The sequence below is a fragment of the Mastacembelus armatus genome, chromosome 15 (genome assembly GCF_900324485.2).
Source record: "Mastacembelus armatus chromosome 15, fMasArm1.2, whole genome shotgun sequence".
NCBI lineage: Eukaryota > Metazoa > Chordata > Actinopteri > Synbranchiformes > Mastacembelidae > Mastacembelus > Mastacembelus armatus.
In genome coordinates this window covers 1,969,451-1,981,761 of record NC_046647.1, presented here as the reverse complement: position 1 = coordinate 1,981,761, position 12,311 = coordinate 1,969,451, and the positions used below count along the sequence as shown (strand labels likewise).

Genomic DNA, 12,311 nt, shown 5'->3' with positions numbered 1-12,311 from the left:
CTGTCATAAATACAGTACAGATATCTATAATGTGAATCCCGTCAGTAGGCTAAATGCTAAAACGGCGCAGTGACGACAGTGACGTAATTTATGATATCCTAAATTGTCATTCTTCCTAGTCAGAATGTAATTGTAGATATCTTGAGTTACTATTGTGACTAGTCACATTGTAATTGTGACTAGTCACAATGTAATTTTAGATGAAATGAAAATTAAATGTCATTACGAATACTCAAGTGAAATCTATTTGATAATAAAACGGCTTGCCATATCATCTCGATTTTTAACCTAGCCCACCATTCCCCTCTCTCCGCACTCCTCTGCAGAGCTGTCTGTTGACGCAGTGACATCGCCCAATCACACACCGTATATACACGTCGCCGGGACAGACTGACAAATAAGAGGCCAGCACGAGGGCGGGATGTTGTCCAGTCCACGCACACCTCTACACGGGCCATAGAAAATCAGTGGCGTTGGAGAGTAGCAAGGAGAGAGAGGTAAACTCTGAGACTGGAGCTGCGAGACGAAGAGCGGGAGGGACGCGAAGGCTGCTTGACGACGAGAGTGTACAGGATTAAGCTTATATGGATGTGCCTTTCTAATGTGTCGGCTCCAGACACGGTCCTGCTCTCAAACACGTCCACCACAGCCGTGAACATGTCGACGGGAGAAGGAGCCGGCCAGCGCGAAGAAGGGGAGTACGGAAGGGCGGCAAAGCGACTGAAAACGGAGGAAAGGGAGGCAGAGGCGGAGGAGAGAGAGGAGGGAGAGGAAGAGCTGGAGGAGGGGGAAGATTCGGACTCCGGGTCGCTGCCCGGTAACGGGGAATCTGCGGCGGACAACCGGGCCCGGTGGAGCGCCAGCGAATACGGAGCTGGACGGAGGGTAAGGAGAGCCAAAGTATTACCTAACGACAGTCTGCAGTACAGCATCACAGGCGACCGCAGCGCGTGCGCGTACCCGTTTGTTTGCTGCTGCTGACAGTCTTCTACCTGCCTTACACACGCGCGTTAACACTTCATGATAAATAGGAAGTAGGATGGAAAATCTGGGCTACCTTTTTTTTTGCTTGGTGGGGAATGGTAGTTACCAGTGGCGCTGTGAAATTTCTTAAAGTCACCGTGAACTTTGTTGATTTTCAGATGAAATTGAAAGGCTCCTTAGTCCAGAGGATTGGGGTGGGCCTGCACCATAAACCATTTAAAAGTCGGGGTGTCCTTATCCCACGTTAAGCAGTGGTTACATTAGATTAGAATAAATTTTCCCCTACTAAGTGGCTCAAAACCGCAATCTTTTCATGATGTGCAAATATGTACATCAAGTGAGGTCAGAATTTGTCTGCGGGTGTGTATGCGCGCGCGCGTGTTTTCAACATCACATGCCCCTGCACATATTTCCTGCTGTCAGCCTCTCACAGACTGGTAATAATAAACTAGGAGGAACACAGTCAGTGGATCGATGTCAGTGTTTCCCCTAAAAAGAAAAGTCAGAAGTTATTTAAAATTATGATTTTGTGTGTATTTTTTGTAACCACTTCGGCTACACAGTCCATACTCAGACTGCAGTAAATGTTATGAATAGCAAAACAATATAATATATGTCTACAGGAGAGAACAGCTATGCTAAGAATATGTCTTGGGGCCTTGAATTGTCTTGAATTTTCAATGTTTAAATTGTCAAAATATGAACCTTAAACATGGGAAAAAAAAAAAACCTAAAAAATGTTCACACTGAAGCAAAAGTGAAATAGCGCATTAACCTCAATAAAGCAACATGCTTTCAGACAATCACTTGAACATTGCTAGACGTAGCTGCATGTAAAAACACAATTGTCCAAGGAATACAGTGCCAAGTGTTATTTTTCATTGCCAAAGTTCAGCTGTCACTGTTCTGGGATCATATTTTTGATAAGAATATTTTTGTTGTGATCCATCAGGATCTCAATTTTTTTCTGTTGTGTAGGCAGCCCAGATTTCTGCATCAGCCCATTTGTGAGTATTTTTACACATTGAAAGTGGTTGTTTAGACTACTAAAATTATGAACTATTATCGTTTGCGCTTCCTATATCTTAGAGCAATTCATTCAAAAATACAGGGTTGGAGATTGTCTTAGTCCACCTACAATTTCTTTACCGCTCTGGCTCTTTTATTTGTGTCAACAAAGAACAACACAACAGAACACAAATCAAAATTTCTTGTAAAGCTAAGTTTGACTCAATTATTGTAATGATTAGAGGTCAGCTGGTAATTTAAAAAAAAAAAATTTTTTTTTTGGCAAATGCCGATTTTTAGACATCAGGGCAGCTAATGGCTGATTTATGATGCAGATTATTTCGGCTGATTATATTGGGATCAGACTTTTAGGGGTGCTTAGCCCCTAAGGACAATGTGACATTTATACTGTGCTTCATGCACAGTGCTCTTTTTGCTGACTCCATGCCACTCTCTTCCCTTCTTTCTCTCTCTCTATTCTTCTCTCTGTGCTGTCAACCAAATAGTAAACTTAACATCTAATTACCATATCTAGAATTTGTAAGAGGCATAAATTCTTACATTTTGATTTAATATTCTGATTGAATATTGATTTGCTATGGGCAGTGCATTTTGGAAATGTCATTTGACCTCTCACCTGAACCTGGTTGTATTCTTAAAAAAAATGTGTATATCTATGGATAAACAGATATCCTGTTAGTGAGAATTTGCTTTGGTGCTTTGTTTCACTGTCCATAAATGTACTGTAAATATACTTGTGTAACTGCATAGTGAGTATGTGTGACTTGGTCATAAGAAAGCTATGCAATTGAGCAGTGATAACTAACTATGTGGTTGACTTATGCAAATTAGCCATGAGGGACAAAGTTAACTTTATTTTATGTTTACATTAAACTAATGCTAACATAAAATAAAGTTTTCTTTAATTTGTTAATGAAAATATTTAATTACAATGCTTTATAATACTGCATTTTATTAATATTTTATAGCACTTACACTAAAATAATAATGTACATCAGTTTGCTCATTACTTGGTAAGTATGCAGCTCAATCAGTTAACTTTGTTTGACAATATTTACACTACGTAACTGTAACTACACATTTTCAAAGTCATTGTAATAACGATTCAATGTTCAGTGTCAGGACAGTCAGCAACTGTATTTGCTAATGTTAAATTTTTAACTTATTTGTGGTTTTAATCTCCATGAAATTCATCACTACCTCCTTCTTCTACATTGATTTTATGTGTGGTTCATCCATCCATCCATCTTCTATACCCGCTTCACAAAATTAATGTTTGTTAAATCTAACGTATGATTTATATGAAACAACAAAAGCAGTGTTATTTTCTGCATATGCTTCAGTGAAGCAGAACACAATTTCTAATTTTCCAGTATCATTAAAGTGCATTAGACTGCAGCTGCAGACTCTATTGCTATTAAATTGATTGCGACACTGGCAACTGTTAAGCAAGTTTCCTGCCTTGTTGAATCTGGTGAAACTAAGTTATAATCAAACCTAAACTAGATAATAATTCTGTAATCTTGAGATTGGTCACAGTTAATCTCTGGTCTGAGAGAGATCAGGGTTAACATAGCTTAGCAAGATAGGGTAGGCATTAAATATAATATTGTTTCATTTTAAAATCTTGCATATCCATCAGAGTGAGGCTCACTCAATGTGGAAGCAACAAAAGGAAGTCAGAACTGAAACCCTGATGAACATATGAGATCAATGCATTGCCAAGTTACTCAAAGGTCATTGGGTAAAATATGAGGCTTGATATGTCATTTAGCACTTACAGTTTTTTCATTTCTGTGTTAGTTAAATTATTTAGACTTCCTCTGCCTCTGAAGTTAACTAGTTCATTGTACACAGTAAAGATGAAATAAAGATCGATGTCAGCAAAGTTTCTCATGCTTGTCAGGCTTCAAACTCAGCATGATTTTGGCTATGCCTTGTCTGACAATTTTAAGTGTGTTTGTGAAGGTCATGGAACAGATTTCTATATATATAGTCCCTCCTCGCTTTTTCAGAGGTTTTTATGCTCTCTAGTCATCTATTTCATCAATAATTTAAAACTGTCTTTTTCCTCAGGAAAAACACGACTCAGATGACAAACGTTTGCATCTGCATTGTATTGCACTAATTCCCTCTCAGCCACATTCCTGACTGAAAGGCTCATTATGCGGGTTTTTGTCTTCTCAGGTAAATCACATTACTATTCATGATCAGACACACCTTCCTGCATATGTCTTTTCTGAACAAAAAGTGTCTTAGAAAATTTAAATCAGTGTATTATTTTCTGTGAATGAGTGAACAAGATGACTTTCATTTAATTTTGAAGCAAACACTTTAGCCTACAAGATGCATTTCTCCAAAGTCTTGTGAACCAATGTTCTGTTTGTGTTTTATGGTCTTATTTCAGTGACTTAAAAATTTTAGTTTTTCACTAACCATGCATGAATGCTGTTTTCTCAAAAACACAATCATGTATAAACTTCCTCCTCACATATTATTGTAGCCCAGTTTGTGCTGATTACAGTGTTATCAGACTTTAGCCATTAATATGTTTAAAAGCAACTGAAAAAAAGCACAAAAATCAGTGCATGTCAAAACTTGTCCAGGGCCCCAAAAGACCCTCAGACCCCAGAGGGTTAATAAACACACTAATTATAGCAATCAAACTGGCTTTATACTCAACAGAAGTTCTGTTGGGGATCTGTTCAATTCAATTTAATTCAATTCATTTTATTTGTATAGCGGCAAATCACAATACAAATCATCTCAAGGCACTTTACAAAAACAAAAAACCCAACAAATCCCTTATGAGCAAGCACTTGGCGATAGTGGAGAGGAAAAACTCCCTTTAACGGAAGAAAAAACCTCCAGCAGAACCGGCTCAGTTTGGGCAGCCATCTTCCTCGACCGGTTGGGGTGAGAGTATAGAGGGGAGAGAAAAGAACAGCAACAATAAGCAACAAATAGACACTGCAGGTTGGTGGGGCCAGTAACTGCACATCAGCAATATACAGCTCCAGGACCAGGGACACCTGCAGAAGGTACAGAGAGAGAGAACAGAGAGAGAGGGAGAGAGCACAAACTAGGGGAGAGAGAGCACAAAGTTAGTGACATTCAATGCTGGAATATACATGTGAGGTGGGAGGAGAGGAAGAGAGGGGAAGGGAGGGAGTGTCTGCCTCCCGAACCCAGACTAGGAGCTGGTTGCACAGGAGAGGAGCTTGATAGCTAAAGGCTCTTCCTCCCATTCTGCTTTTGGAAACTCTGGGAACCACAAGTAGACCTGCACTCTGAGAGCGGAGTGATCTATTGGGATAATACGGTACTATGAGGTCTTTAAGGTATGAAGGAGCTTGATAATGAAGGGATTTGTATGTGAGAAGAAGGATTTTAAATTCTATTCTGTATTTTACAGGGAGCCAGTGAAGAGAAGATAATAATGGAGAAATATGATCTCTCTTGATAGTTCCTGTCAGCATTCTGGATTAACTGGAGGCTTTTGATGGTGATATTGGGACATTCAGATAGTAACGAGTTACAGTAATCTAGCCTTGAGGTAACAAATGCATGGACTAGTTTTTCTGCATCATTTTGAGACAGGATGTTCCTAATTTTGGCAATGTTGCGCAGGTGAAAGAATGCAGTTCTAGAGATTTGTTTTATGTGTGAGTTAAAGAACATGACCTGGTCAAAAATAGCTCCAAGGTCTTTCACAGTAGTGCTGGAGGTCAGGGCTATGCCATCTAAAGTAGCTATAATTTTAGAAAAGTTTTGAGGTTTTTAGGCCCAAATACAATGACTTCTGTTTTCTCTGAATTTAAAAGTAGAAAGTTACTGGTCATCCATGCCTTTATGTCAGTTAGACACGCGTGAAGTCTGGTGAGGTCTGAGTGTCATCTGCATAGCAGTGGTAATTAATAGAGTGCTTCCTAATGGCATTGCCTAAAGGAATAATGTACAGGGTGGACAGAATCGGTCCTAGCACAGAGCCTTGTGGAACTCCATAGCTAACTTTTGTTCGTGTGGAAGGTTCATCATGGACATGAACAAACTGGAATCTTACCGATAAATAGGATTGGAACCATTTAAAGGCTGTTCCTCTGATACCAGTCACATGCTCCATTCTCTGTAATAAGATGTTGTGGTCAGTAGTGTCGGATGCAGCAATAAGGTCTAGGAGGACACGTATAGAAACAAGTCCATTATCTGAGGCTAAGAGAAGATTGTTGCTGACTTTTAACAGTGTACTATGATGTGCCCAAAATCCTGATTGAAAATCTTCAAACAGTTCATTCCTGTGTAAGTGGTCTGATAGCTGCTTAGCAATAGCTTTTTCAAGATCCCACATGAACTATCACAGAGCCTGTTGTATTTGCGTATAAATTCTGTGTTAAGCCCCAGCCTAGGGGTTACCGGAGCGTAACACGATTGTGGAGTTTTCCTCCTAACCTCTCCCACTCTCAACAAACACGAAAATACTAATTATACTTAACGAAATATTTATTCTGTCAAAATACAGAATGTTCAAAACAAACAAAACGCTCCGTGAGCCCTACGATATTAAACAAACGAAAATCAATAACAGAAATGCTATAATAGCCCTACGATATCTAATCTAAGAGAAACAACACAAAATCACAGGTAGTTAGCCTGGAACTCCTAAAACAAAACACAAAACGTAGCCTAAGAATCTAAATACTGCTAATCGTAAACAAAGAAAACACTATCAACACAAAATCCTCTAATCGAAACAAAAACTAACTCTGAACTCTAACTAATCAATTACGAAAACGAAGTCTTTATCAAATAGCTGGGAATGGCAAAGGTGGGAGAATAGCTCTCCTGAACAACAGTCCGTGGTCTTCTTATAGTCCTTCCGGGAAGTGTTGGACCAATCCCGGAAGTCCAATCCACGGCTTCCTACGTCCACACCCACTTCAGCATCCGTCTCACACACACACACACGAGATGGGGAGGGGAGAGCCAACAACACACAAACACACATAATGACCTAGGGTCATAACACCTCCCCCCCTAAAGTCAAACATTTTCCTAAGAAAATGTTTGTCTCTTTTTTTATTTTTAACACCGGGATAGTGCATCAGCCATAACATTATCCAAGCCTTTCTTGTAACGAACTTCCACATTGTAGTCTTGCATCAACAAGAACCAACGCATAAGGCGATGATTACTATTTTGCATCCGAGTCAGAAATACAAGCGGGTTGTGATCAGAGAAGACGAGGGTCTGCTGTGCATTGGAACCAATGTACACTTCAAAGTGTTGCAATGCTAACAATAAGGCTAATGCCTCCTTCTCAATGGTGCTGTAATGTAGCTGGTGTTTCTTGAATTTCTTTGAGAAATAACAAATTGGATGGTCTATGCCCCCATCATCCTCTTGCAGGAGTACTGCACCTGCTCCGAGGGCACTAGTGTCTACCTCCAGTTTAAATGGACGGGTGAAGTTTGGGGCAGCAAGTACAGGAGCACTACAAAGTAAAGCCTTGGCGGCCTCAAAAGCAGACTGACATTTCTCTGACCACTGGAATGGAGTTTTTGGACTTACTAAGCTCGTGAGAGGAGCTACTACTTCAGAAACGTTTCTACAAAATGCACGATAATATCCAGCCATTCCTAAAAAACGGCGGCGCTCACGGCGTGTCAGAGGGGCTGGAAAATCAAGTATTGCTTGCACTTTGGTAGCAATGGGAGAAACGTGGCCTTGGCCAACCTGTTTACCTAGGTAGGACACTATACCTTTTCCGAACTCACACTTGGCTAAATTAAGTGTAAGTGATGCCTGTTTTAACCTGTCAAAAATCTGGGTTAGCGTGTCTAAATGTGCGGTCCAGGTGTCGGAGTAGGCGACGATATCATCTAAGTAGACTTCACAATTGTCCACACCTGACAGTACTATGTTCATCAGCCGCTGAAAAGTGGCTGGTGCATATCTTAATCCAAACGGCATGACTGTGTATTGCAGAAAGTGGTCCGGAGTCAGAAACGCAGAAAGGTGTCAAAGGAACTTGCCAATAACCTTTTAGAAGGTCCAGTTTTGTGACATATTTAGCGGCACCCACACGGTCGATACAGTCATCCATACGTGGCAACGGGAACGAGTCTGGTTTTGTAACGGCGTTTACCTTTCGGTAGTCGTTACAAAATCGAAACGTCTGATCAGGTTTAGGAACCAGAAGAGACGGCGAACTCCAAGGGCTAATACTTGGGACAGCGGAAACCATGGTCTAGAAGATAGTTTACCTCCTGACGCATTATTGACCGTTTTTCTGGGTGAGTACGGTAAGCATGTTGCTTAATGGGCTTATCAGTTTCAACATCAATATCGTGACTTAACACGTTAGTTTGGGTGGGAATGTCATTGAAAAGTGTTAGGTTATTGTTAATGAGCTTACAAATGTCAGCTCGGGCGGGTTCTGGCAAATACGCTAAGTGACTAACTTATTTCCGAGTTCTGAAAACGTACATGGGACAGAATCATGTTTGTAGCTTAACCCGTCATCGCTGGGTTTGTATGATGGGCGGGTGACAGACACGGGGGTAACAGGAACTGGTTTAGGAGAAGAAAAATCTTCCCTTCGACCAACATACTGCTTCAGCATGTTGACGTGACAGACACGAGAGGTTTTCTTTCGGTCTGGAGTCTGAATTACGTAGTCAGTTTCGCTAAGCTTTCGGTCAACTACGTAAGGGCCAGAAAATTTTGTTTGTAGGCCGGAACCAACAACGGGCAACAGAACCAACACGCGGTCACCTGGCTGCAAAGTCCGTATAACAGACTTTCTGTCATAACGGTCCTTCATTTTGGACTGTGCCTTTGACAAGGACTCACGCGCTACATCACAAGCATGATGTAGTCTTTCTTTAAATGAACTAACATAGTCCAAAATATTCTTTTCAGGGCTTGGCTTCTCTGAAAGCCATGTTTCACGGAGCAAACGCAATGGTCCGCGCACAGTGTGGCCAAAAACTAAGTCAGCCGGACCAAACCCTAACGACTCTTGGCAAGTTTCCCTCACAGCGAACAACAACAATGGTAAACCTTCGTCCCAATCTCGACTTGACTTGGAGCAAAACTTTCGTAACATACTTTTCAGAGTTTGATGAAACCTTTCCAGTGCACCCTGACTCTCGGGGTGATATGCACTAGACATGCGGTGTGACATGTGACTTTGAGCTCTGCCATGACCTGAGCGAAAACCTTCGACATGAAGTTAGAACCTTGATCACTCTGAATATACTTGGGCAAGCCAAATGTGGAGAAAAATTTCACAAGTGCCTTGACTATGGCACAAGCTTTTAATGTTCGGAGTGGCACTGCCTCGGGGTAACGAGTGGCAGCACACATTATCGTAAGGATGTATTGATTTCCGGATTTGGTTTTTGACAACGGAACAACACAGTCAATAATGACGTGTTCAAATGGTTCCCCAATTACAGGAATTGGTTTTAATGGGGCAACAGGAATTAACTGATTAGGCTTACCTGAGACTTGACAAGTATGACAGGAACGACAGAATTTTACCACATCGGACTTGAGTCCGGGCCAGAAGAAGTAACGAAGAATACGATCATATGTTTTTCATATTCCCAAATGTCCTGCCATACTGTTATCATGTGCTAATGACAAGATTTGGAAACGAAAGGGTTGGGGCACTACTACCTGACAAACAGAGTCGTGTACATCACCAGAGCTCGGAGTCCAACGTTGCATCAACACACCATCATTCACAAAGTACGACACACCTCGATTACATTGTTGACTTTGTAACAATGACATACAGGAAGACAAAGTGACATCAGTTTGCTGTGCATCAATTAGCTGTTCTCTGTCCACCGACAGAGACAGTGTTTTGTCATCAGGTTTTAATTCCACACACACAGATTCTTCTTTTTCACATTTTGTACGTAGACTTGGTGGATCAGAAGTGGTCACGAAAGTATCACTGAGATCCACCAAGTTTCCAAACTTTCGTGCCTGAGCACGGGTTACAGCACACATGGGAAATACTACAGGTGAGTTTAACACAGAATCATCTGACACACATGCGGAAGCGATCGGACTTTCGATCACTTCCGGCGACGGGAACACTTGTCAGCCGGCTAAATCATTCCCAAGGATAAGCTCTTTCCCTTCTATTGGCAATTTTTCTCGAATGGCAACTTTACACATGCCGGACAGAAATCGGGATGACAATTGAACAAAGTGTAATGGGGCACGTACCACATTCATTTCAACTCCCCACATTAAGATGTCGAACCCACAGTAAAACTGGGCCGAGAAATGTAGTACGTCATTACATAACAAAGACTGCTTTGCACCAGATTCAATGGTATGGTATGATACCAGATTCAATCCCAGCCGGGATGCTGGGAGGGGTTGGGTTGGGTTGGGTTATATATTTTAATGATACCATTGAATCTATTAGAGCTTCTATTACCCATAACTCCTCACCAATCAAAGTTTCCCGTTCCCCTAGAGAAAACACTTTAAGCCGGTTTTCTCCCATGTCCTTATCGGAGTTACTACAAATTGTTTCAGGTATAAAACCTTCTAGCCCAGTGGACATCATTTTAACCAGGTTCTATATTTCTATTATTGATTTGCTCCCTCTCTTCTTAACATTTTTAATTCTTCACTGTGCACTGGAAATGTCCTGGATTATTTTAAAACGGCATGCGTGCAACTGCTCTTGAAAAAAACAGGTCTTGATCCATCTTGCCTTGAAAATTACAGACCAATTTCCAAATTGGCCTTCATATCTAAGATTTTAGAAAAATATGTGTCTATTCTCCTACTTCAAGCTACAGACAGCTGTAACATTTTTGATGAATTTCAATCTGGCTTTCGTAAACATCACAGCACTGAGACCGCTCTTTTAAAGGTGATATTCTGCTGGCGTCCGATGCTGGTATGTGCTCCATTCTTGTTCTTCTAGATCTCAATGCTGCTTTTGATACGGTCGATCACCACATTTTGTTGGAGTGACTGAAGCACTGGGCGGGAATAACAGGTTCTGCATTGGACCGGTTCGTCTCTTACCTGTCCAATAGATCGTTTTGTGTCTCCGTTAACAATTACAAGTCTTCTTTCTCTCCAGTAAAGTATGGAGTTCCACAAGGCTGGGACCAATCCTATTCTCCTTGTATATGCTCCTGCTCGTACATATTATTCGTAAACATGGTGTCTCCTTCCATTGTTATGCTGATGACACTCAGCTGTACTGTTAAGGTCTTAGACCATGGAAGGTTGAATTCCTCACGTGAGTGTCTCACTGAGATAAAAAGTTGGATGGCTCAAAACTACTTTCTTGTTATTGGCTCACAACATATAACCAAATATATTCGGCCCTGTACAGATCCTCTTTTACATAACTCTACGTCCGCTGCAATAAGTCTTGGTGTTTGGTTTGATAATAAACTAAACTTTGAGCACCATGTCACAAAGCTTGTTCAGACATGTTTTTATCACCTCAGAAATATCTCCAAAATACGCTCAATTTTATCATTTAAGGATACGGAGGTGATTTTACATGCTTTTATTTCCTCATGCCTTGAGTCTGTTGAGTCTGGTGAACAGTCTGTTCACCTGGCTGTGCCATAAATTGATTAACTGGTTCCAGGTTGTTCGAAACTCAGCTGCAAGACTCTTAACTAGAAAAAGTAGAATTGACCATATCACCCCTGCTTTAGCTTCCTTGCACTGGCTCCTGGTACATTTTAGGATTGATTTTAAGATTTTATTAATAACTTTTAAAGCACTGCATGGCCTTTCTCCAAGTTATATATATCCCAGCTGTTAAAGCCGTATGAGCCTGCACGTAGACTGAGATCCTCTGATAGAGATCTTTTATGTATCCCCGATGCTAGATTGAAAACCAGAGGTGATAAAACCTTTGCAGTTAGAGCTCCCAAACTCTGGAATGACTTACCTGAGGAAGATCAGCTGACGCAGTACCATCTTTTAAAGCTCTCCTTATTTCTCACCTCTTGTCCCCATTTAAGGGAGATGAGGAAAGGCCTCATCTGCCTTAAATGGGGACGACCTTTTATCCTCCTTAGTATTTAGGATTTTGTTGTTCTTTTGTCTTTTATTGTGAAGCACTTTGTAACATATGTTTAGAAAAGTGCTCTATAAATAAATTGTATTATTATTATTATTATGTCATATTTTTTAGAAAATCTGGCAACCTCTTATCTCTTGTCTACAAGAATTATAGAAGGAATAAATAAATCACACTGTTGCCGTCTCCAAGTACCTAGATTTTGTATAACGTA

General features: G+C 40.8%; 1 protein-coding gene across 1 annotated transcript in view; it reads left to right on the top strand.

Moving 5' to 3' along the window:
* The first annotated feature begins 404 nt into the window (after positions 1-404).
* Positions 405-12,311, top strand: part of LOC113131438 (heterogeneous nuclear ribonucleoprotein L-like) — a 57,423-nt gene continuing 45,516 nt past the window's right edge. The window contains exon 1 of the mRNA XM_026308665.1: positions 405-885. Coding sequence (XP_026164450.1) covers positions 589-885 — 297 coding nt within the window. The 5' untranslated portion in view covers positions 405-588. The remainder of the gene's footprint in view (positions 886-12,311) is intronic.